Source organism: Pelodiscus sinensis, chromosome 9 (genome assembly GCF_052426305.1).
Source record: "Pelodiscus sinensis isolate ZL-2025 chromosome 9, ASM5242630v1, whole genome shotgun sequence".
NCBI classification, from domain to species: Eukaryota; Metazoa; Chordata; order Testudines; family Trionychidae; genus Pelodiscus; species Pelodiscus sinensis.
Window position 1 is genome coordinate 14099098 of NC_143060.1, and position 26816 is coordinate 14125913.

Below are 26816 nucleotides of genomic sequence, written 5' to 3' on the forward strand. Positions count from 1 at the left end.
CCCCACTGAAAAATATAAATATCTTCAGTTATCACATTGGAAATAGAGCACTTGGTGTTCAACTTGCCACAAATCCCCCCATGAAGATGGTTTGCAGGGAGGAATCCAGGGCAAGGGAACACTACCTTATGACAACTAGTCACACATATGGAAGCTAACAAATCAAGATTATATTCTCATAGTATGACAATACCACAAAGGTATACTTTTTAACAGACGGGGATGAATATTGCAGTAAATGACGTCTGACTGAGTAATATACAGAACACATTCTGATATCGAAAGGGCTGAATGAATATTTTTGTCCGAGACCATTAATGGACGCATGATGTTATATTTCAGTGAATGACTTAGAAATCTTAATTGCAGCCTCTGACCTCAGCACTTGGTGAGCCAAGAAGAATGTCAATGATGAAATCAGCAACACAAGGCAAGCTGTAGAAAGATCCTAAAAATGAAACAATTGCAATCATTTTTTGGGCAATGGAACTTGTTAAAAATATAAACAATTGATTATTTAATTTATATTCATGTATTAAATACCACTAGAACAAAAATATCTCGCCAACACCAAGTATGGGAGATCTATGGGAACGGAAAAATCTTCGTACATGGTGATTTCTCCCCCTCCATAGATTGTGGATTATGAATATAAATATGACAGTTCCTCTTTATTCCCATTAAAGGTTTCAGCCCCTCTGTATATGAAGGCACAAGTGCTAGTGAACTGATTTACTAGCCCAATGGTTGAATTTACAGCTACGCAAACTGAAATGAGAGTTGGGGGAGATAGTGTAAAAACCAGGAATTTGTAATTAAAACTTAAGAAAAATAATAGCAATAGGTAATGCAGCATGTCTATGCTAGCAATACACTAGAGGTAATTTATCACTAAAGCAGACAAACCCAAACATTTCAGTTTCATTTGCTCTCCTTATAGATATCTCTCAGAGGTATTAAACCTACTGTTTATCATCCCAAAAGCACTAGATCTAAAGCAAAATTACATATCCTAATTACCCTGATAAATGTATAAAAGTACCTGCAGGCCACCTAACATTAAATCTCACAAAGAAAACTAACAGACTGAAAGCTTGCTATCCTTTAAAAAAAAAAAAAAATCATGTCTTCAAATTGAAATGCTTCAATAAGAGCAAAAAATCAGTAAGGAGGAAAGCATAAAATGCATAAATCCATCTTTAAACCCTGACTCCCCACTAATTACATTATACTGAAAGCATGAACTAATCAGAATCTACTCCATACCCAACTGCTGACTGCGTAACTGTAGGCATGTAACTAACAGAGACAAGGCCTCGCCAGCAATCAGAGCATCTTTGGTTGATACAGACTGTTGTCTCACACAGATTCCGGCATGGAGTGCTGTTGGCTCTCCTTCACTTCCTGAACTACAATTGCTTCCTGTGTTAGATAAGAAACAACAAAAATAATAATCAGTGTGATTCTTAAAGATTTTCTGATCAACATTTCTCCTCTAAAAAGGACTTGAAAATTACTTTTAAGTACACAATAAGTACTGTGGATTTAAGTAGTTCATCTTCTAGGAACTCTAGAAGTATTACGCAACTGGGGTAAGTTGAGAGCATTTTGTTTATAGACTAAATAATGCAGTCTCAACTATGAGTGGCATACCTGAGCTGCTAAGTCTGTTTCGAATCCCAGCAGGAAATAAAGTGTTACTTTCTTTGATTGGTTGGCTGCTCCCCACTAGGTCAAGTCGTCCTGCAGCAGCAGCCCAAGAAAGTCGCATGAAGCAAGCCACTGTAGATGTGAAATCATTTACCTCCATTGTCTGAAAAAATAGGAAAAACTGGTTACTTTTGCCACAACCAATAGCCTCTTTTCCCATGAGGAAAGGAGGAACCACAAGGTTTTTCCATTATTTTGTTCTTTGCCTATGGCACAAGAATTTTTTGCTTATATGAAAGGTTAATATGGCTTCTTGAAAGCCAGCCAGCACTGTCTTTGAAACAAAAAGAAGAATCACTAGAGAAAGACTCCCTTCCTGCCATCTGGAGCTAAGCATGCTATTTTCATCCTGGTAGGAAAGCACCAACTGAATCTTCAATGAAGCTCCTATACATGCAGTTACTTTACTAGCTACAGGTCAGCAGTTCTCAAATAGTGATCTATAGCCCCCTGAGTCTGCAAGCAAGTTTTAGGAGGAGTTGCCAAGCAAGGCAATATTAGATTTGCTGGGGCTGAGGGCAGAAAATCAAAGCCGCAGGATTGAAGTAGAAGCCTGAGCAATGTAGCTGGGGGGAGAGGAGGGTCGTGATGTGGTGGCTTTTATACGTGGAAAACAAGTTGCAGCCCATATGGGCTGTGGAACTGGGGGGTGGCGGGGCCGGAAGGAGGGAAAGAAGGGGGAGAATAGAGGGGAGAAGGAAGTGCTCAGAAAGAAAGATTGAAAACCCCTGCTATAGATCACAACCCAGGCAGTTTCTTTAAATTTGACAATAGGAAAATGGGTCAAGTTTTTCCTTATATAGCAGAGAGTTTTAGTATCTGGCCACTCTCAGATTAATCAAGAGGAAATTCTGATTCCTGATGGTTAAGACCATCATGTTAGAAGTGTTCTCAAGCTATTGCTCACATTTCGTTGGCTTCTGGTCACCCCTCAGTTGTGCTTTCTGAGACTGTACAATGAAATAAGTAACAACTCTTTCCTGTGAATATGGTACAGTGTGACAATAAATATCATACAGAAGAAAATGAACAGCAAAGCCCAATATTACATTTGAGTATCTTCAAATATCCCTGGTAGGGCAGTGTGATTAGCCACCTACTGGTTTACTTCTTCAGTGTGTTATAGACCTTTCAGAGACTCATTGTAGTTAAAGATAAAAGTCAGGGTGAGAGTTAGGGACGAGGATCTGGATTCTCTCAAGCTTTGAGAGGAGATCTGGGCATGAAGAACCAGTTTCATAGATCTACTTATGTTAAACTCCAGAAATGAAGAGCAAGTTTCACCTTCGACTCTACAGCACACTGTTATAGCTTCAACGTTCACTCACTTGTATTGCAACCCGGGCTGCAGGTATGATCTCTTCTACCCTAATGGAAGACCTGTCAGAAACTGACAGCTGTCGGTAGGATGACTTTTCAGGTGTTCCACAAATGGACATCTGTCTGCTAGCTTGCCGGCTCACATTACGGAATGGGCGTGAGGACAGCGCTTCTACCCCATCTTTGATGATATCCTCATCTAGTAAGGTAGGCAGGGTTTGGCCAACAAGTAAGAACCTAAACACACAAAGAAAAGAGTCATGTTTATTTTTGAAAACTGGGTGATCCGAGTTTTAGTATTTCAGTTACATTTTGAGCTCACAGGCCAACTACTAAAATAAATGCAAGTAGCATTACTGCAAATTGAACCTCTCTAGTCCTGAACTCTCTGGCATGGCAACAGCTGTGGTCCATCATGATTTTAGTTAACCAGATGTCCACTTATGGGTGTGGCCAAGTTCCCTGTAGTCCCATAAAGTTTGTTTACAATCACCAGTCCTGGCTCTCAGTGTTCAGTGCTGTTATTTAGCTCTAATTTACCCGTACATGTCTTTTAAGAGCCCAGAAAGCAGTGGAAGTGTTGGTAATGCTGCTAGACAATACGGACTTCCCATGGTTCAGCAAATTTTCAGGTTAGGCACTGGTCAGATCTTGATGGTACCGGACTAGAGTGGTTCAATTAGTAGTGGCCTTATATACAGTGAAAGGCAATCTCCTACCTTGCAAGTTGCAGGCAGATGGAATAGACACCCTGTCTTGTTTCATAGTCCACTTCTGATGGGATGGAGTCTCTCTGCATCACGTTCACCACCAAACTTAAAAATAAGAGACACTATTTGATAAAGTTATCTAAAAAGGAGATGGTGGTGGTGGAGATAATAATTAGTTTTAAGTATTTTTCCCTTTTCTCAATGATTTAGTGCTGACAGAAGCCCTAGACCGATACCTCTGGAGATAGAGATCTCTATTTTCCCCTCATTACAAAGGACTCTGTGATCCACACGTGAAGTGTGCTGTAAGAGCAAAGTCGTATCATTCAAGGAGTACTGCGCGCTGCAAGTTTTTCCTAAAATACCTGCTGTAATGCCACTCTCACCAGGAGTGACCATCCTTATGGAGTCAATGGGCCAGGGACAGAGCCACTTGTGGCAGTGGGACTGGGGCTGGCATCTGGCAGCCCGACTTGGGCTGGAGCTTAAGTTGCAGGTGGCAGCAGCCTGACCGGAGCCAGGACCAGAGCTTCCTGAGGCAGCAGGACCAGGATTGGCAGTGCTGGTGGCAGCCTCGTTGGGGCCAACGTCCAGGGCCGAGACTGGCAGTATGAGGGACAGAAACGCCAGTGGTGGGAAGGGGACCTTCCCTGGTCTGGCAAAATCCCTCACTTGGAATCAGTCAGGTCCCAAAGGTGCTGGATGAGGGGGGCCCAACCTGTACTATAATCAGTGTGTTGGGGCCTATTACAGAAACTATAAAATTATCACTGATCAGAAAGTCAGTGTAAGTTCTAACCTCAAGCCTCCTGCTCTAAGAAAGTTTTCACAGAAAGATTTGGCACAATTTCTTGCCATTTCATCATCCGCAGTTGGCATCAGTTTGGAGCTCAGTACCTGAAACACATTCAAGTGTGCATGTTTCATAACTGCGTTATACAGAAACTACAGCATCTCTGAAGTGGCGCCCAATATACCCAGAAAGGTAGTCTGACCCTAAGACTGAGCATTTCCTGTTCTTTCAGTAATTCAAAGATAGGGCCTCAAAAAATCTGATTCATAACGAGCCAAACAATATTTTAAACCCATGACTGATATAATAATGGCTGATGTAGTTAAAAAAAGAGAGAAGAGTCTTGGCTCACATGTGAAATGCTCCTTCAGGCTTAATGTAGGCTTCAGGAGGGTTAGAATTCTATCACCTTTCTAGTGAAGATGATGTTACTCCACAGAAACAACAACTAGTAAATAAGAGCTCCCAAGGGTGAGGTTTTTATTTTATATTTCTACTTTTATTTTGTGTGCAAAAAAATCAAGAGGGTCCAAGAAAAGTTATGGCTTTTAGGAACTTCATGATTATACTATCCTCTCATTTGCAATAATGTACCCTTCCCAGCGGTGAGTGTGAAAATGCAACGATGATCAGAAAAGTGGCCACATGGGGGACTTGTGGTTTGACAGGTGAAATTCTCATGTGCATTTTGAGTTAAATGATAGAAAAATTGAATACAAGGTTGGTTTGTTTTTTACTATTCACTTACTCTAACTGCAAAACCTCCACTATGACAATCTATAAATCCACGTGCCAGAAAGAACACATCTTCACTTTCAGTTCCCTGCAACGTTCCATAAGATTCCATGTTTGTGACTATGACTCAGTAACAAATTTGCAGAGCCATTTTTCAGTAAATAGTCACACTAATATTCCTGAGTGGATCCCTGTCTTTAATAGCTTTAGCAGACTAACAAATAGGAGGGATTAAAAATATGCTGCCTTCTTAGAAGAAAATATTTTCCATTATACTTGACAAAATGTCAGGAACTAATCCACTAACATAATCCATTTAAAAATAATGAGTAGTCCTATGGCACCTTACAGACTAACACATTTGACAAACACAAACAAAGGGTTTTGCCCACAAAAAAGCTCATGATACTAGCTACATGTTTTGAAAGTCTTTTAAGTGCTACCAGACTATTTGTTGAATAATAAATTTGTTAGTCACTAAAGTGCCACATCTACTCGTTTATCACAGAGCCACCCCTCAGACTGAAATCCATTTAATTATCGGACCTAGGATACAGGCTTGCTTCTCCATAAGCCTCAGGGCTGGGAAAGAAACGTTTTGTAACTTATTTGCTCGGAAGTGAAACAGAGCGTTTCTTACCTCTAAATTGTAGAGCACTCTAAAAGTGGACATGCCAGGAGCAAAAGATCTAAAGAGACTTTCCAGTATCGAGCTAGCACTGGGCTGGTGTTGATGCTTTGAAGACAAGGATGGGGATTTTGAAGACTGAGAACTTGATTCTGGCAGCAGCGTTTTCTAAAAGGAACAAGCAGAGATATAAACCTACACTTTTAGGCTACATCTCCACTTGCTGTGCTGGAGATCGATCTTCCAGTGTTTGAGTTAGTGGGTCTACTAAAGACCTGCTAAATTGAACGCTGAGGGTGCCCTCCATTGGTGCCGGTACAGTAAAACTCCATTGGTCCGGCATCCAATGCTCCAGCACTCCTGATGGTCCAGCACCATCGGGAACCCAGAAGGGCTCCAGGCAGCCGGACGATTGGAGCTGCTCTGCTCCCGGCTTCCCTGATTCAGCCGCTGCTGAAACTGACCAGCAGCTGAATCAGGGAAGCCGGGGGCAGAGCAGCTGGGGTACTGCTGGGTTGGTCCCGTAGCGCTGCCTGTCAGGGCTGCGGGACCAACCCAGCAGCACCCCAGCTGCTCTGCCCCAGGCATCTCCAATTCAGTGGCTGCTGAAACTGACCAGCAGTGGCTGAGTCGGGGACACCTGGGGCACAGCGGGACTATCAGAAGGGGGGGCTATGAGGGGTCTGGGGCAGCATCCCCTCCACCCCACCTCAGACCCCTCATAGCCCCCCTTCCGATAGTCCAGTATATCTGATAATCCGGCACCCCCTGGTTCCTAAAGGTGCTGGATTATCGGAAGTTTACTGTACTCCCTGCAGTTGTGAGGAGTAAGAGAATCCAACAGGAGTATTTGCGCCATTGACCTCCCACTATGAAGATAGCGCCAAGTTCATCTTAAGTTATGTTGACTCCACTACATTATTTACATAGCTGGAGTTACTTAACATAAGCCCACCTTCTGGGTCTAGTATAGATTTGGCCTTAGAATATCACTGAAGAGAAATAGGTCTTGTATAGCTCCAGAACAACTCCCCTCCACCTCTCTCCCAGCCACCTGGAAACAAAGCATTAAAACCTCAAGACAGGATTACACTACCCCAAGAAGTTTTACATAACTTGAAGACTCCACAAATGAATAGCCAACAGAGTATTACAAAATCTCAAAGTTACACATTTCTTTTTAGCCTTAGAGGCAAGGACTTAATGTGCTCTTAATCCGTACCTTTCTTCCTAGTGAATCTAGTTGGTCAAGTGCTTCCTGAATAGCTGGGTCAGTAGGAATCAACAACAGAAGCTTCCGTACACGCAAAGTTATCCTGGAAAGTTCAAAGCAATTATTCCACACAAGATAGGTCTCACTCAGCTTCATACTGGACAAGAGTCCACATAAACTGGTAACAATTTTTATTAATATAATTACCTAGAGTTTCAACAACAGTATTTCTCCATGGTTTAATAACTCTTTAGCTTGCTTACCTTGGCTCCTCTAGGTTAGCAAGCTGGTAAAGCATGTCAAAAACATTACACACGAGAGCCATCACTACTCCCGGGAGGGATTTCTCCTGAGAATTAAACAAACACAATTATAAAGGTTTTCCAATCCCACCCCCTCCGCAAGCTATTCTGTGGGATTCTGTTGAAGAAAATGTCCCAGGGATCTCTCAGATACTTTCTAGTCCAAGACATAATTTGAATTCCGATACATGCAGATATGAGATGGGGCGGTAACACTGCATGGTGACAGCTACATCAGACAAAATATGCTCTCTCAGCCAACTATTAATTATGAATTGGAGAGCAATGGCAGAGTGATGGAGCTTGACCTCTCCCTGAGATTTTTAGTTTAACATATCTGAGCTTAACTGATACAGAGAGTTTCCCCCCCCAAAAAAAAACAAAACAAAACAAAACAAAAAAAAACTCAGTTGGCGCTACAATTAACTGCCCACAAATCACCACATGAGTTTAAAGTCAAATGCAAATTTTAAAACAATTAAAATTAAAGTTTAGTAAAAGACACTGAAGTAGTGAGTAATACATAGCAAACAGCACACCTGAGACTGAATATAGCTTTTAAATCCAGTTCATTTGCATTGCAATACAAAAAGGTAATACCTTTTTAATTACTTGTTTAAAATCAAAGCACCATTAAAAAATGTTTGTCCTAATCTCTGATTTTTTTTAAAGGTGTCTATTTAATGCTCAGAATCAACAGTTACGTTAGCCCAGGTCAAAGTATTATGACCCATACAGTATGTGGCCACTGCAAGAGCTTTTCCATGCAGCTCTGGTCAAAGGATTTCACTGACTGAAAATGCCCCAGTTATTTCATTCTCTTGGTCTGTCAAAACATGAACCACCCTGACATGTCCTGCTATTCCAATCCTAAGTAATCTGAGATGAATCTGGCCTTGAGTATTGATTTTGTAGTATAACCAAACACAAGCCAAACTCTCTCTCTTTAATTCTGTATATAGCAGAATCTGAATAATCAAATCTCTGGAAGCAAAGGACTACAGTTTTAGCTTACTCTACCTCTTCATCCCAATTGTGATTTGCTCGTGACAGGGTGCACTGTAAAAGCAGATTTCAGCCCATTATACTGTACCTGTTCCATCACATAAGATGAACTAAAGACGCCACTACTGTTGCTGGAGCTGGTTGAGGAATCGGCAGAGCTCCCGGAGGGGGTTCCACTTCCTGATGTTTTTACTGTAAGTATTTGTTCATCAGAGAAGCCCAGCTGGTGGAGAAGCTTCTGATCTTTATTTACTGTCAGCTGCGACAAAGTATTTAATGCTTAGTTCTGGTGAAAGAAACAATTCAAACTCACAAGGCAAAAGGTAACTAATTAACATACCAAACTATCATTTGCAAATATCTGTATATTATCCACAGGAGAGTTCAACAGCTTTGCTATTTTCCACCTGATGCTTCCCACAGTTTCATTGCTATGAGCCTGTAAAATAAAACAATACTTAGTTTGACGGGAGCCGTACAAAATTAGGGCCTGAGTTTTTTAAGCATTCTGTTAATGGTTTTAAATGTTTTTTTTTCTGCTCCTCTATTGATGTTAAAGGTAATTTCAGCCAGAGAGATGTAACTACACACGGGAAGAGTGAAAGTGACTAAACCAGTGGTTCTCAAACTGTGGGTCAGGTCTCCAAAGTGGGTCACAAGGGCTGGTGGTAGACTTGCTGGATGAGATCCAGAGCCAAAGCCCAAACCCTACTGCCCGGGACCACAGTCAAAGTCTGAGGTTGTCAAGCACTGGGTGCTGGGGCTGAGGTTACAGGTCCATCACCTGGGGCTGAAGCCTTTGGACACTAACCCCCTGCCCAAGGGATCATTCTTCAGTCCCCCTCCTGGGGTCATGTAGTAATTTGTGTTGTCAGAAGGGGCACAGTGCAATGAAACTAGAGAACCCTTGGATTATACTAAGTACTTCAAGAAAAATTTTCTTTCCACAAACCCTTCCGTTATTACAATCTTAGATGTGTACACAAAGCTCTCAGAAAAATGTGATTTTTAAGCTAGGACCCATTACACTTCTCTAGCTTGTGTTTCAAGTTATCCATGCAACATGACGTAGTTAATGAATATTATGTTTCCACAAATAAACAACACACATAACTTGGGTAAACATACCTCTACAGTGAAGGTATCTTTGGTAGACTCATATGTAACATTAAGCGTTAAAAGATGTCCGTGGAAAGATGCACCATGAGGTAGAATAGTACGAGGAACAGAATAAAGGTCCTATAAGAAGAAGAAAAAAACAACAACAACAGTGAAAACAATTCTGGAAGAACAAACATTTTCACAGTATTAAGTAGTTACTGATTATAAGATAGACGTGCCTCAACAATTCATGGTATTATTACAAACACTGAGTTACCATCTACATTTTTGTCTAGTTAGGAGAAAGGACATGAATGTTAACAGGAAAATCTCTCACCTCTATAGTAATCACATAGCGTTCTGCCAGAAGTAGCAGTCTTTCAATTATCACAAGTTTAGTTGACCTAAAAAAATGTATCCAAAATTTTAGAAAGTATGAGGCGAGTGGTTTCAGTCCAATCACAAAAAAGACATTTACCGAAGGCAAAAACTCAATTTAATAGAGACACAATACAACTCTCGCTCTGAGGTAGTGTACCTAGATTGAGACATATTGGCAAAATAGAGTGAAAATCTTAACTTACACTTCCTATGTCAGGCTAGATCTGGGGACAAATATTGTGCATGTCTGAAAGGCCCATTCCTGTGCCCAGATACCACCACACATACACTTACAAATACATCAGCTTTCCCCCCCTCAAGGATGATGGTCAAAGGTCTTCCCCCTTTCCCACCCCTCCCAGATCTCCTATTTCACAGACCAAATGGCTCTTAAACAGCAATAATCTTGGTAGTTTAGAAAACTTCACCATTTAGATTTTGTCTTATTCCTTATATTGAGATTGTTAAAAAAAAATCTCTTCTAAAAATCACAGACATTTAAATGTAAAAATGAAAAGCTCCTCCACAAAATCCTACTCCATTGCCTCATCATGGCATGGAGGTGACCCTGGTGTCTCAAAAGCTATGCCAGTGGAGCTTAAGCTTGCGGTGGACTGTGTATCCACTGTCCAAGGACCAGTCTAGCAAAATACGGAGAGCTTCATCACTAAAAGTTTGGCCACCAGGCGATGATTTGGTCACAGCAGCTATGAACACTACAATAATACAGCATGACTTTCAGTCCTGTGCAGTTGCCCCTCGCTTCCCTAGTGATGGTGATGGATACGGGAACAGAGGATGCCAAGAATCTCGCAGTATTGAGACCGTTCATTTGTATTAGTTTATATGTTGGCACACGTAATATGCAACCCCTCTCAAGGGATGAGGAGGTCGACATATTGCTGGAAGAACTGCATCTCGTTCTCATTGATTTTCTTGCCATAACTGAAACCAGAAGAAAAAAGGAAGTTGTGGCAAAATGGAAGAATGGATCACAAATTCTCCTGGGAGCAGCGAAAGGAACAGTCAGCAGTGTTGGATTTATTGTGCGCCTAAAGATGGCAGGAATCATGATTTCTTGGACAATTTTATCATCTTGTTTCAGAGCGCTCATAATGAGCGTAAGCAAACAGGCCACCATGAAAATAATTGTAGCCTATGCACCAACATCCACTACAGAAGATGAGGAAGTGGAAAGGTATTATGAAGAACTTGATAGGATTCTTCAGACAAAAACAAAATACTTGGTGGTGTTTGGTGACTTCAATGCCAAGGCGGGTACAGAGGAAGACTGAGAAAATTACATCAGACAATATGGTTTGGGTATAAGAAATGAAAAGGGCCAAAGGCTGGTCAATTATGCGGAAGCCTCACATCAATACATCATGAACACCTTCTTTAAGAAGAGGGTTGGAAGGTGATGGATTTGGCAAGCACTGAATGACCTAATAAGAAACAAAATTGATTATGTCCTGGTGGACAAGAGACAACTGGTTATAGATTTAACAGTCATTTTGGAATCAGCCATCTGTATATAGTCAGATCAACTGGTTAGAGCGAGAGTCAAAATAAACATCATATGGGGAAAAAAGGAGAGAGGCAAGAGTTAGGCACTGTGTGCGGGTAGAATAGCTCCGCTCAGATCTGTTTAAGTATGCTTTTGACTCTGAATCATGGGAACTAGATGTAACTGAAGATATTGATTTGGATTACGACTACAATTTTTAGCAAGGTTCAACAAATGTAAAACTGCTGCCACTGTAAACAAACCAAAGGAGGCCAGAAACCCAATGAACGCTTGATCTTCTTGCCAAGTGGAAAGACATGGCAGCCAAGTGTGATACCAGCCTGGAGTATAAGCTCATCTGTAAAATATTGAGGAGAAAGCAAAAAAGATTCTGAGCTGTATCGCCTTGGAAAACAAAAAAAGGCAGTTGAAGAGTTTGCGAAGAGCTCGGTGTGAAATCCAGCTAAAATGAACTCTTTCAAGCACGTTTGTTGATGAAGATAGTAAAAGAACAAGCAGCAGTTGTGAAATGGAACAAGTTTGCTGGGGCTTTTACAGCAAACTATTTTCATCAGCAACAACAGTGGAGCCTGGGGCTCCGTCACTCTTGAACCTGATGTGCTCTGTGAAGAAGTGGCAGCGGCCCTTCAGAAGATGAAGTTGGGAAGAGTGGCAGCACACACAGAACTTGGAGCGGGAGGCAATATACTCTTAAAAGCCCTAGTGAGAGAGTCTCAAGACATGTTAAAGAGGGGAGAATTTCAAAAGATTTGAAGAGAACTGTTCTTCTGCAGAAAAAAAGTGACTGAAGACATTTGAAACTATCAACCCATCTGCCTGCTTTCTCATCTCTATAAAGGTCTTTATGAGAATGATCTATGCCCATATTGAAGGTGTCCTTGAAGAAAATATGAGGAGGAAATAGACAGGCTTTCGTAGGGGATTCTCCACAGTGGACCACGTTTTTGTGGTCACACCGATGAACAAAAGGTGTAGTGTCCAAGATCCTACTACATTTCTATCACTATTCTACTACACTTGTTGTTTATTGACTTTAAAAAGGTCTTTGACTTGGTGGAACAAAACACAGCTCTCAATGCTCTCCTTTTGCAGGAAGTCTCCCCTGTGTATGTTAGAATCATACAAGACTCCATGATTGATGCAACTAGTGAAATCACACTATTTGATGATCCCTTAATCATCAAAGTTAAGCAAGGCATAAAGGAGGACGACGTTTGTTCACAAAAGTTTTTTGCCAGTGTCCAGGAAGACGTCCTGTGGAGGACTGAAATGAAAGATGGATTTCTGATTAATGGTGAGGTTCTTCAGATGCACCTTTTTGCAGATGGCATCGTCCTAATTGAATCAAAACACTGCAAATCCTGCTCAATGACATCAAGAATGCAAAGGAGATCGGCCTGATGGTCCATGCTGGAAAAATGAAGGGGATGAAAAATACATATTGTTCAGAGTACATCATGCAGTTGGATGGAGAGTCTCTTGAGCTGGTGGATCAATATGTATATCTTGGACAAGCGTTGCAGATGGACAACGAGATGGGCCTGGAACTGAGCAGGAGGAGGAGACGGGGTTAGACTGCCTTTGGGAATCTGCGTAGTGTTTTTGTTGATTCCAAAAACTTTCCACCACCACAAAAGCCCATCTCTCTAACACTAGTATTCCTCTGATAATGCTGTATGGCTGTGAAACCTGGAATATGATGCTTACAGAAGAATCAAAGCTGCAAACCACCCAAAGAGCAATGAAGAGACACATGGTGGGTGTAAGTTGGCTACAGCATGTTACTATTGACGACTTGCATGCAAGAAGTGATGTCAATGATATCATCCAAGTTATGTACAACCAGAAAAGGAAATGGACTGGCCATGTAGCGAGACTGAGACAGCGAGTATACTCCATTGGTATTGAGACATGAAAAGAAAAAGAGGAAGGCCGCCAAAACGTCGGGTGGATCCTCTATCAGGATTCATGGAAGGACATGGATGAAAACTGCAAATCACGATGGCATGTAAAGTCACAGTCTGCATCAGTGGTGAGACTATCCACATCGATGAAATCACAGATCTTCCAAGTATGAAAAGCTACTGTATGAGTGGCTGTAATGTACACCGAGAAACAGAAATATTACAAGGAAAGGAACTTTTCACTAAAAAGAAAGACACACAAAGTTAGGTAAGCAAATATTTGTCCATGATATTGACCATACATTACTTAAAAAAAATCCATTTAAGAAAAGAACTTCCTACATAGTAGGGATGTTAGCTATTGGGTAACAGAATAGTCTACTTTCCACATGAATTCTTAGTAGTTCGTTGACTATTCTGTAGTCCCTGGGCACAGGGCCAGCATCCAGTTAAGTACGGCCGCATTCCTGGGGAGCCCCTTACTACCTCACGTTGCTGCCTCTGTATCAGATGCAGCAGTGCAGGTGCCAGGCAGGAGCTGGTCTGCAAGGGAAGCCAGTTTAAAAAACAGCTCCCCATGCAGACCAGCTGCCTACTGTCCCACGCTGCTACCTCTGATAAAGAGGCAGCAGCACAGGGTGGCAGCAGACTCTGTCCGCAGGGGTCTGAGCTACCTGTGGATAGAGGCTGCTGGGGGGGGGGGGGGGATGGAGGGAGCAAGGGAGGCTGCCTTGAAGCAGCACGTGTTCAAGTGGGGGTCCCAGCAAGGAACTAGGACCACCCCCCCCCCAGGACAGTGGCTTCTGCTGGAGCACCTTCTGCCTGTGGCAGACCCAGGCTCGCTGCAGACAGAGGCTGCTTTGCGGCAGCCTCCCCTGCCCTGCTGACTGATAGAGGCAGCAGCTTGGTGGGGGGGGGTTGTGGGGGAAGGCGGCACTGTGGAGACAGTGCTGGGGGGCACTGGCTCCTGCTTCCCCCCCATCCCTTTCTGCCTCTGATACAGTGACAGTGGGGAAGGAATGTGAGTAGTCAATTATTCGCTTATATCCCTACTACACAGTGCGGAGTAACTATCCTCTCCTCCTAAATACCGGGTTTTAATTCACATATAGAAAGCTATTCTTGTATCTGGCCACTAATACAAACACTTGAATACTGTGTGTAAGCAAACCTTGGCATAGGACCCAATAGTATATTCCTGGTCATAAAAGGAGATGGACAGTGAAAATAAAATTGCCATTCTCTACACACACAGTTGTGGAGCTCTGAAATCTAAGATTTCGGTCTACAAGTATAGCAATGATGGCGATCTTTTAAGACTGACCAACCTAACACTCAAAATGTTCATTTTGATAATTATTAAATTCTGATCTCCAGTTAAGGCAGTCCACACATATTCCCCTCACTTCTACATTCTCTCACTATGGATGTCTTTCAATAATCTCAACTCCTTGCCTTCATATGCTCAGTATGGGAAGGAAGCTCTACAACTCCAAAAGAGGACTCCAAAGAGGAGAAGCTAAATAGTCCATTGTTGATGACTCTGTGAGCCAATGATTTACCAGAAATGCAATGCAGTAGAGCATTGTTTTTTTAAATAATGGAAGCCCAGTTGATTGTATTTAGCATGCAGAGGAACTATCACCAAAATGTGTTGCTGGCCTATATTTACCTTGTATTTCAGAAAAAAATATGGATCTTCTGTTGTAAAAAGATTTGGAATACAAAATGTGAGGTTGTATTCAACAGGAGTGTTTACTCTCCTGCCACATACATTACTGTTAAGATAATTCCCCCATAAATTTGAGTGCTGAGTGTAGACACTCATGCTCTTAACACAGACTTACCTGTAGGGAGACTGCACTGATGTTGCTACAGTAGGCATAGCAGTAGCTGTAAGCATTTTTGTAGCTCTTGTAACAGCATGTGTTAATGTCGGACCACCGAGTGCTGAACTGGCTGCCTACAATGCAAAACACACCCACGCAAAAGAGCCTTTATACCATATTCTAGAGTGATTAATAGAAAACTATTAAAAATCTTCCTATTTAGGCAATAGGAAAGGTTACAAAGTTTAACTACATTCTGTTTTTGTATATCCATTATATTGCAGAAATTGTGTCAGAATAAAAAGCTTCCTTAAACTTTCAATAAAGTTGATTTTCAAATACAAAACAATTTAACAGGCATGTTTACCATTATTCAAAATTCCATTCTTCACATCAAACGGTTTGCACTGATTTCAAGTTCAAACATCTTCAGAAGCTTATTAATTCTCCTTTATGAACTTTCAATTTAAGATTAGCATAGCACTGCATTCTCTAGTTCAGGGGTGGGAAATAATTTTTAGTGGGGGGCCACTCCAAGATTTTGGCACGCGGTCAAGGGCCACATTTCTACCGAGGAGGTTTGGGGTCTGGGACAGAGGTTGGGTGCAGAAGGGATCTTGGGGTAGGAGACTGGGGTCCCGGAGGGGGTGTGGAGTCAGAGGGAGTTTGGGCGAAGGAGGGGGTTGTGATCTGGAGCAGAGGCTTGGGGTGCAGAGTCCAGGAGAGGCTTCTGGCCTGAGAGAGGGGCTCTAGGAGGGGATGCAGAGTCTGAGACGTTGTGACCTGGGTGAAGGGGATGCAGAGGGTTTAGGTGGTGGCCTGGGGCAGGTAGTTGGGAGGGGGGTAGGGGTGAGCGGGATACCAGAGGCAAGTTCTGGCTGGGAGGTGCTTATCTAGACAACTTCCAGTAAGCAACCTTGCAGGAACCTGAAGGCTGCAGTTGCAAGCTGCTCCACATGGCTCTGCTCCTGGCAGGGTGAAGGAATGGAGTGGGGGGGAAGGGAGGAAGGAGGCTTCATTGACTGCCCCTGCTACCAACAAAATCTCAGCTATTGGTTGGAAACTGACCAATGGGAGCTGAGAGATTTTGCTGAGGGGCCAGACAGAGCACAAAGTCTCCCTCCTCGCTCCCAGAAAAAAGCAGCTACATTTAAAGTGCTTAAGGGTCCCAGCGAGGCAGCTGCGGGCCAGATCTGGTGGCTTGGTGGGCCAGATATGGCCTGCTGGCAGCCTCTTGTCCACACCCCTACTCTAGTTCTTAAAACTTTATGTAAAGATTATGTAACACGCTGCAAAATACTTGGCTTCAATTCTGCAAGAAAAACAACACTGAAGACAGAAAGGGCTTTAGGAACAAACAAATTTAAGTCCGCCACTTACCTCTAATCTTGTATAACAATCAGCAATGAATTTCTTGTGTAGTGACACTGAATCCTGAAAGCATGAAGGACAGGTACATTAGCACGTAAAAAAGTAATTTCATAAGAATAAAATGGCTAATAATCAATTGACCAAGCATGGAACCAAAATTAAGTGTAATATATATAAACTTCCAGAATATTAAACCACTGCTTATGGGTCAAATACCTTTCTTTGTAACAGACTATACTTACCTTTTTCAATCTAGGATTTAGATTAATATAGCTGTAATTTATGATCAACTGAATGGCTTCATTAGCAATTTCCTCATCAGGTGACTCCATTGCTATTTTCCAAATAAAATCCATTCCTATTAACTCCAGTTTTTCTACATTCTATTTAAAAGACAAATTTAACTTTGTTATAAGCATGTATAATCATAAAAAAAAAAAATCACATTTTCTTTATATCTACTAGAAAAATAACTTTTGGCTAAAGTTTTAGAAGCTATATTTTTCAGTGTGTCAACTCTAGAAAAATGTGTATATAATAAGAACTAAATTTATATAATTTCCAATCTACATAATCAGTAGAAATGTTAAGTCTTCCCCACTTTGTCCACATGTAGACAAATAATGACTTGAGGAAAAAAGCTCACCCAAGCAATGGAATAATGAATTCAAGTGAACATTTTAGGAGTTCAGCAATCCTACAAAACAATGTATTTCACATGGATAAGTCAAAAAGCAACAAGACTTATGTTAAAATGCTCATTAGGTGGCATATAACGGTCATGTACTTATTCTTGCAAATTTTCACATCAGGTCTATGAATGCCATAGGTAAGTAATGTAAATTAAACAGTCCCTCATAATGAGCAGATCCAGATGTATACTGCAAAAATATACTGCCCTATAATTTTATTATAGAAAGCGTGCAAGTTCATTTCAAAAGTTGAAAATCATTACAATTTAATTCAAATTTAAATTTACTAAACATATCTTGTAAAAAAGGTACAGAAATAAACAACTGGAGATTAAAGTTCTCTCTTTTTTGTTTAGCTATACAATTTTCACACACTACAAATTTATTTGCTCATTAACAATGCAAAGGAAAACTGGGACTGGTCTTCAAGTTTCATGACATTATTCTATTCCAACCTGAGATCTTTTACATCATCTTACAGCATTCAGTGGCTAGGGCATTTAGAAACCCCCCCATCCTTAATTTCTCAAAGTAAAATACTCTGAAAAGCAAGAATTTGTAATGAAAATACCAAAGACCTGAGGTGTTTTAATACAAATATGACCATATTAAAAAAGAACCTGTTGCCCAGATTTCATGTTTTGTTAACAGGAATGAAAGTACAACACTTACCAACTGAGTTCCCTGTCGTTTTAATCGATGATCACATAGGTTCACATTCTCAAAGAATGTCTTAAATAAACTAAAACCTGTAGGTAAAAATTATGGAAGATTTTTATTAAGAATAAATTCCTGTTTTTATTAGAACAGGACATTAAATATGCAAAGAATAATGTATACTATTAACAACAAGTAAAAATTTAGAATAATGAAAAAATCTCTTTTCTAATAAGACATTAAACTTAGTTTATAAAGCTCTTTATAGATCTAAAAAATGATCTAGTAGTCTGGCATATATTTACTCTTAAGACACGGTGACCAAAACCATTTTCATACCATTCATAGTAATTTCATATGACTCCAGCTTAAGAATTTTCTCTTTGAAGAGCTGCTGCTGTATGTCACTCTCCAGATCATGTTGTCCTTTTGTAAACCACTCAAAGCACATCTGTGAATGAGGACAGTTATAAAAGTGGATGGTCCACCATATTTTGAAGATCAAAAGACTCTTTTAGTACATCAACATTGCTTTTTCAAATTACTTCAGACACTATAGTAATGAGTGCATACAAAACATGAAAAGGAAAGGTAGTCAAATTCAGCAGTCTATAACTACCTGAAGTGCACGGATGCTGCACACACTATTACAATGTATCATGTGTCACATAACTCAGATAGCAGTAGACTTTCTTCTGACGCAGAAGGTTCAGATTCCATACCAGCACTCAGGTTCTTACTCATTACACAAGCAGGTAGTGCAAGCATTACTACTAAAGCCATCTGTTGCATAAATCATTAAGGGAAAGTTTCTCATTTATATCATCACTGGCTATTCAGATGAAATCATAGAATCATGAAGCTGGAAGAGACCTCAAGAGGTCATCCAGTCCAGCCCCCTGTCCAAAGCAGGACCAATCCCAACTAAGTTCAAAGTGTAGAGAACCCTCATCTAATCTCCTGATCAACATTCCCTTTCAGCAAAACAGTTTTCAAGGCAGTAAGACATTTATAGTTAAACATATGATTGCTGCTCCATTTGCTTACACTGTCCATGCACTAACAGGATCTAATGCATTAGTGCTTTGTAAGGCATTTGAAGACACTGAATATGAAAAACAATTTATTTGCTATATACACATTCCAGTAAAGAGCTATTAAATTCCATTTCTATCCCCAGATGTTGATCTCTTGGGCTTCTTACCTCTCGATCTAACTCACAAACATCTTGACCCGTCACAAGACATTCCCAGATTTCCTTGGCACGATTCCAACCCAAATAGAGGGTGGCTTCTTGCAGAAAAAATGCCAGAAATTTTAAATGCGCTTCTAAGTACTGAAAGGGGAATAATAATAATAATTTAAAAACCTGTCATCTTTCCAAAAGAGAGCTTAGATTCAGAAATACATTTTTTATACTTTTCCAAAGTGTGAAGAATAAAAAGCTGACTGATCCTACAATGAATTTCATGTGGGAAAAAAAAGAACCTGCAATGATGATTTCTGGTTTTAACTATTTTAAACAAAAGACCCCATTTTAGTCCTCTTTTCTGAACACACTAGGCTGCTCTGGATCCCCATAGTAGTAACTAGCCTGAGCTACCACCTGGCAAAAAGAGATCAAAGGTTCAACAATATGCCCTGCAAATGCTCTGCGGAGATACATTTTCATGAATCTGCATACCAATAAGAAAGTATTTTTTGTTTTTAAGTAGCCTGCACAATTTAAAATTAGCCATTTATATTATGTCACAGTTTTTCATATAGAGAGGCTACCCCACCATTTAACTTAATAGGCAAGTAATAAAGCTCAATATAGTTCTATTCCAAATTACAAAACAGAGTGCAATTTTTGGAGGGAGGAGAAGCAGCATATATAGAAGATACATTGTACATTAACTGTCCAATATTTTACATTTTCTAGTCTTCCCTGTTTCAGTTGACTGTGGCATTTTTGGTGATTTATAACAGTTTTAACTGAAAGTTTCAAGCAACTAACATTAGAAAGCAATGTTCAGTACCTCTCGGTAAGTATATCGGCCATCCACTAATGTTGTTCCAACTAGTCCACCAGGACCAGCTACAGAGGCAGCCAATCGATGACATGCTATTAGACTTCCTGTCACCAGTTTCACTATCTCAAAGTTTTTCTTCAAGTCTTGAATAATGCTCTTGGCAGAAATATTGAGATGGAAAGACAGAGTTAGAAATGCAGCAACCAAACAGGCATATTAAGAGGTTGTGCATTGTCACAGGAATTAGATTTTATTTTTTTAAAGAAAACTGTGGGGTTTAAGTACTATGAAAACTCACAAGTAGTCAAAGGTTCACTTTCATTCTTCCCCAACTATTTATAAATCAGCCTAGAAGGCAATTCCAAAGCCAAATACTTCCAACTCAAAACATAATGCGAAGTGCAACTTCGTAGTAAACTGGAGCCATTTATTTCTAAAGGTCATAACTGATTTTATTATCTCAGTCAAAAGTCAATTAAAAACAACCTTTGACCTTAAATTTGTCAACCAAGTTCACTTATAGTGGACAGCACAAAGTATTAAAGAATTACCATTTTAAAATTATACAAAGACACTACCACTACATTAAACTCCTCAATTCAAAGTGCCATAAATTAATGCCATATTTTAACTAAAACTTTGTTATAAAAGCAGAAGCTTGATTGATGTAACTGTGCTTGCAAAAATATTTTACCAAGTGCCTTACCTTATCTTGCTTTTGGTAAGTTTGTTTAATAAACGAACGTGTGATTTCATGGAGCTGACGTAAAGCTGGTACCACCCACACAAACTGGGGATTATGATGTTGTGACGACTAGTAATAAAAAGTTAAAATAATTACACACATAGAGATGCTGAACAATACTATAATTGTGTCTTGTAAAAGAACCCTAGCAGCCCATTTATTAACATCCATAACCCAGCATCAGGAGACTCACTAGTCTGTAGTTCCCCTCCACTGAAAATCTGTTTCAGCTTTCACAATTACACTAGATGGCTGAAGATGAGACTGACAGAAGTAAGATGGAGAGGCAAGCCAAGATTTAGAGGGCAAACGTAACCAAATACAGCTACTCAATGAAAGATTGGGTTGGAGAGTCATTGAAAGAAGTCAGGAAAAACAAAACTTAAATATTATTTAACCTACTATCTTGGGATTTAGAGGCTGGTAGGGGGAAAAAAGGCAATAACTGTTCTTCGAGATGTGTGTTCTCGTGGGTGCTCCACTGTAGGTGATGGGTCGCCTGGAGCCGCAGATCAAAGCCTTGCAAAGCAGTTTCCCCTGTTGAGCCACGCATGTGCAGGAGGCATCTCGCAACGCTCACGCCCGAATATGTAGCTCGCGTGGCTCAGCCCCTCCCTTTCAGTTCCTCGTGTATGCCTGAGTAAATAAGACTCTGAGCAGAGGGGAAGAAGGAAGGGTCATGGAGCACCTCCCCTCTACTGGGAGTCTTATTTACTCAGATGTACACAAGCAACTGAAAGAGAGGGGTTGAGCCACGCGAACTACATACACGAGGCATAAGGGAGCGTTCAACAAATTCTTCCCGTTGACCCATCCGCGTCTTGACTGCTGCGTTGTGACGACGATCAGCTGATCCAGCACAGCATGGCAGCCATTTTTATTTTAATGAAGCCGGGGATATTTAAATCCCCGCTTCATTGACTATGTCGGGTAGCCTATTTTACATGCCTCTGCTGACAGAGGCATGTAGTCTAGACATACCCTAAATGTCTATAGCAGGACGTTGTTCAAGTAGGCCACGGAAGTCGCTGCAGCCTGAGGAGATTGTGCTCGTGGTGAATGTTGCAATGGCCTGTTGGCCAGAGTATGACACTTAACTAGATATGTCAATATCCACCCTGAAATACACTGGAATGAAATGGGTGTCCCTCTTGAGCGTTCTGCGATAGAAATAAAAAGTCTTTGAGATTTACAAAATGCTCATGTTCAGTACAGAAAGAAGGCCAATGCTCAGATATCAAGAGTATGTAGGGTAACATTTTGCGGTGAGGTGTGGGGCTAATTTAAATGAGGGAAACTATTAATAAACTATTGAGCTAACTTATAAAACTATTGAAGGTAACTATCTAAGGGTATGTCTACACTGGCTCCCTAGTTCGAGCTAGGGATGCAAATGTAGCTGACCAAAATTTCTAATTAAGCAGGGATTTAAATATCCCACGCTTCATTAGCATAATCTGGACCCCCTTGGTTCAAACTAACACGTCCCAGAGCGCGCTTCCTGGTTCAAATCAGCTGTTGAGCGGAATAACGCGTGGGCGAGATTATGCTAATGAAGCACGGGATATTTAAATATTTAAGTCAGCTACATTTGCATCCGTAGCTCAAACTAGGGAGCAAGTGTAGACGTACCCTAAGCAGTAACTATGAAGCACAACGTGAGGTAATAGGCAGAGAGGGAGATGTTGAAACTCCGTCCGCAGACAAGAGTGGTTAGAGAGGAACTGAAAAGGAAACGTTGAGTTGCGCGAGCTACACTCTCAGGTGGGAGCATCGCAAGATGTCTCCTGTGCAAGCGCGGCTCAATGGGGGAAACTGCTTTGCATGGCTCCGATCTGCAGCTCCGGGCGACCCATCACCTACAGTGGAACTCCCATGGGGACATCACTCGGAGAAGAATCAGTGGTTCTCTCAGTGAATGATTTTTAGGGTCACAAGGAGCCCTCTGACACTTTTTCAAGAGAACCTAAGGTTTGATTCTGAGAATAAGAATTTGACAATAGATTCCTGACAAAGTTTGACAATAGAAGACAGCCCACCAAATTGTATTGGGGAAAGCAGCATCTTGATTCTAGTTTAGATGTGAAGAATCAATGCTACATTGTCAGCAGCCTGTTCATGGCAGAAAAAGCTACACTGGAAACTCCTTCATATCTTCGATACTGCTACCAATATTCTCTCCATCAGCATTTTAATTTACCCTTGTGTACATGTTTGGCTTGCAGGTAGATAGGTGCATGCTGCATTTGTAAAACTGGTTTACACACTATCAACACCGTAGATGAAGGTATTGCAGCAGGTGGGAAAAGAAAAAAAGAAAGACTATAGCAGAAGGATGCCTTGGGATGAATTTGAGGACTTTTTAGCAAGAACAGGAAAAAGAGAAGAGGACATCAGAATATGCTAGCAACAAATGTTCCCCCTCGGACAGACAACTAGAGATCTGCATTCTGAGCATTGAAGAAAAGCAAGAATGCAAGCTGCATTAGCACCTCAATATCTGTTTTTTTTTTTTTTTTTAAAGCCTATTGGATGGTGTTAGAAAGGTTAGTCTATGTGTAGTTGAGCATGAGAGAGCCATTTATTTTATGGCTCGTTTTGGACAATGGAACAAGGCCAGCCAGGTACATTCTTGCAGGCCTACAGAAAGAAACCTCTTTCCCCTCAACAGCTAGCTGTTACTCAGGAGACAAGTTAGCAAACTCAGCTGCAAAATGGGTTCTTATTCCAGAAGACATTTTTCATGCTTTTTAAAAACAAAGAAATTATAGACAAACCAGAAAATATTAGACATTGGAAAGTTTTACATGAAAGGAACGCTGACATGACAGTAGTTCCACCTGAAAATTTTAACCCTGAGTCCACCCAAGTTTTCCCCCAATGCAGTCACTCCTTGGACTGCACATCTGTTTAAAGGAAAAGACAGGAGACTTACGAGTCTCATTCCGAAATAACATAGTGCAAGCCTTTATTTCAAAATAATGTCGAGCTGGAGGACTTCTTACTCCGACTCATGGTAACCCACATATCACAAGGAGTAAGGGAAGTCGAAGGAAGAGTGTTCTTCCTTCGACTTCCTGCTGCGCAGACAGCTCCAAAAGCTGAATTAAGCTATTTTGACTTTAGCTACGCAACTGACATAGCTGAAGTTGTGCAGCTTAATTCAACTTTAGCCCTACTGTGTAGGCATACCCTAAGTTAGCTCACATAAGGTCTCCTCCCTCAAACTTTTCTAAGGTATGAACTTAAAGATGGGACAAATGTCAAATTCCAGTCACTTGAAAAGAGTGTTTACCGTATCACCCAAGCCACTCTTTAGAAAATATACCATGTTGGGAAAAAAGTAATTTTACAGAGAAACAAACCCTCTTAATATCTTCTATGCATTTGATGATGTAGCTCCTTTTAATTGCTTCCTTCACTGCGTATGCATCACTAAGGATGGCCAGATGTTCCTCCAAAGCTTGCTGAATTAGACTACAGGGTAATGTTGGAAGATGAGCCAGCTCCCAAAGCACTTCTAGGACCTTCAAGAACAGCATAAATAGTCAGGGATGTTAGTAATTACAAAAGAGATGCAGCTCTATTCTTTATCTTAAGAATGGCGGATTTTATTTCTCATGCCTTTCCAGTGGTTGTCTCAACTCGTGCTTCCCGACCAATACGTCCTATCAGGCTCAACAGTTTTTGTCGCACTCTGTCACTCTCTGTCTCCCAGCTCTGCAGGGCAAAGAGATATTATTTCTATTATAGCAGCAAATAATTAATCAAGGCACACTATTCCAAAAAAATAATGAAATCTCTCCCTGACCATACTTTAGCACTAAGAACGGATAACATGGTTAAAACCCAGCTTAAAAAAAATTAAATCAAGAGCACAATGGGAGCTGAGTCTTTTAAAACAGATATTTTAATCTTCTCAGTCATTATATGTTTCCAAAGAAATTCGTATTTAGAAAATCTTATTTGTACAGTAAATGTTCAAACACCAACATCCCTGTGTTAGTAAGATATTTCAAGTCAGATAAAGGCTTACCTTCTGAATAAGAACAAACAGATGATTAAGTTGATCAGAGCTGAATTTCACAGCAGCTGCAGCAATAATAGTATGTATGTTTTCAATCACAGTGGATGATTGTCCTGACTAAATAAGGGGGAAGGAATTGAGACACACAAAAGTTAGTTCTTTGCAAGAACCAAAAGAAGAAAATTAAGACAGATTTATCTGACTGTACACATATCATGTAAAACGTCTTTAGATGTCTGAGTAATGATAGATATAAAAGAGAATGATCAAATCTGAAGAAAGTAGATCTTTAGAGAATCACTCTAGAACAAGACAGGATAGTACTCTCAATCTACCAAACCTCAAAGGTGGTTCAAATACTATTCAAAAAGAAACATTTGACATTAGTTAAGTGATATGTTAATTGCAAATATTCTGGGCAGATACTGTAGACTAAGAGTAACTTAGCTTAAATTAACTTCTCACTCTTACAGCAGTATCTTCAATTTTGTGTTTAACCATTTTAAGAAACAGGAAAAGGTGTGCTAACACCGGTGTTGCAGGATTTCTACATCCAGTGGTCACCCTTATAGAATTCTAATTGCGTCAATTAAGGTAGGATGGTGGAATTCACAGAAGTAGAATGAGGAACCACAACAGCCATCAATTTGCTGAATGCACAGCTGTCAATTTACTGCTTGTCAAGATGTTCCGTCTAAAATTATCTAAGGAAACACTTCTTGCCTGTTATTATTTGCAATTGTCTGGCACCACTACACACAGCAACGACAGATAGGCTTTTTTCTCATTCCTCCATTGAAACCACAGGGTTTTCTCATGAGGAAAATTATCAGAATCCTTGCATCTATAGCCATCAACTTATACTACCCAGTGAGTGCTTAAGAGATGATGTGGGCTTTGCGACCAGAAAGTTACCAGATCCATACTCTGGGGGAGGCAATAGTGGTAGAAGTAAAATCCAGAATCAAGGGTTCTCACAGAAAATGTCAACTGCTCAGGCCCATTTACAGTGGGAGAGCTGTAGCTGAAGCGCTTTCACCGACTGCAATGGTGGCAGTATGCATCTTTCTGGAGTTGCCTCCATGGGAACACAGAATGAACATGGGAAGCTTTTGCAAGGGGGAAAGGGGAGGAACGAAAACTGAACTCCGTGAACTATAGGTTTCTACCATTACAAGAACAGAAGTGCTGTTAATTTAAAACTTGACAGGAGGATGGCAGCTCCAAACAACGCATTCCTGATGAACCTAAACTGTATGGTGTCATCCTAATTTAATGAAGTCAGCAATACATAAAAAAGTGAAGCCTAAACCTTCACTCTACAGCAGCTATGGGGGGGCAATTAAAACTTTTTGATGCCTCCCAGAATACATTTCACCATTCCTTTGTCTCCTCCTCTCTTTCCCATCCATCTTCTTGTGTGTGCTTCTCTAGACTCAGAATCCCACCTACATTTGCCATGCTTCCATCCCTTTCTCAGCACCATGTTTCTTCCAGGTGTCCTATACATCCTAGTCATCCTACCAAATTACCACAATGACAAGCATGACTATAAACGAGACCCACAGCTAAACTGCACCACTCACACACTTGCTTTTTGGTGCAACCCACTCTCTCCATTTGCAGCACATACAGGATAAGATTTTACACAGTGGGAAATTGAAACACAAACACGATTTGTCCAAGATGAGACTAAATTAGTAGCAGAGCTGAGTATAGAAACCAAAACTCCCGATAGCCTGTAGTGTTCTAACCAGTAAGCTCTGCTTCTCCCTTAAAAAAAAATCAGAAATAAAAACAGAAATGAGATTATGGCTAGAATATTGGTGCCTCTCAGAAGGCAGCTGGGGCATTCAAAGTAGTTCCTGCATTCAGGTGGTCAGCTTTACATCCCAGTGAATTGAATGAGAAAAGACAAAGCAGGTAAGGCAATAACTTTTGCTAGTGGAAGGGACAAGCTTTTGGAGATTCACAGAACTATTCCTGAGATCTGGACAATGAAATGACAGTCATTCAGATAAAGAACCCTATTTGACTGCAGCCAAACATTAGCCATATTGAATCATAAAAAACGAAAAAAAAACCCAAACAAAAACAACTTTGTACTGAGATTTTACAAAGTTAAAAAAAAAAAAAAAAAAAAAAGATCA

General features: G+C 40.7%; 1 protein-coding gene across 6 annotated transcripts in view; it reads right to left on the reverse strand.

The window, feature by feature from the left end:
* The window catches only part of USP24 (ubiquitin specific peptidase 24), a 114524-nt gene that overhangs the window by 44986 nt on the left and 42722 nt on the right, over window positions 1–26816 (reverse strand). For all 6 annotated transcript variants that reach the window (XM_075936049.2, XM_075936047.2, XM_075936046.2 and 3 more), the window contains exons 13-36: window positions 24676–24783; window positions 24264–24359; window positions 24005–24166; window positions 20601–20708; window positions 19901–20050; window positions 19084–19215; window positions 18219–18330; window positions 17895–17971; window positions 16773–16913; window positions 16540–16593; window positions 15178–15293; window positions 9855–9921; window positions 9545–9655; window positions 8757–8855; window positions 8505–8675; window positions 7373–7458; window positions 7119–7212; window positions 5909–6064; window positions 4540–4637; window positions 3750–3845; window positions 3039–3267; window positions 1654–1813; window positions 1267–1422; window positions 378–448 (exon numbers count right to left, since the gene is read on the reverse strand). In XM_075936049.2, the coding sequence (XP_075792164.2) occupies window positions 378–448; window positions 1267–1422; window positions 1654–1813; window positions 3039–3267; window positions 3750–3845; window positions 4540–4637; window positions 5909–6064; window positions 7119–7212; window positions 7373–7458; window positions 8505–8675; window positions 8757–8855; window positions 9545–9655; window positions 9855–9921; window positions 15178–15293; window positions 16540–16593; window positions 16773–16913; window positions 17895–17971; window positions 18219–18330; window positions 19084–19215; window positions 19901–20050; window positions 20601–20708; window positions 24005–24166; window positions 24264–24359; window positions 24676–24783 (2850 nt within the window). The remainder of the gene's footprint in view (window positions 1–377; window positions 449–1266; window positions 1423–1653; window positions 1814–3038; window positions 3268–3749; window positions 3846–4539; window positions 4638–5908; window positions 6065–7118; window positions 7213–7372; window positions 7459–8504; window positions 8676–8756; window positions 8856–9544; window positions 9656–9854; window positions 9922–15177; window positions 15294–16539; window positions 16594–16772; window positions 16914–17894; window positions 17972–18218; window positions 18331–19083; window positions 19216–19900; window positions 20051–20600; window positions 20709–24004; window positions 24167–24263; window positions 24360–24675; window positions 24784–26816) is intronic.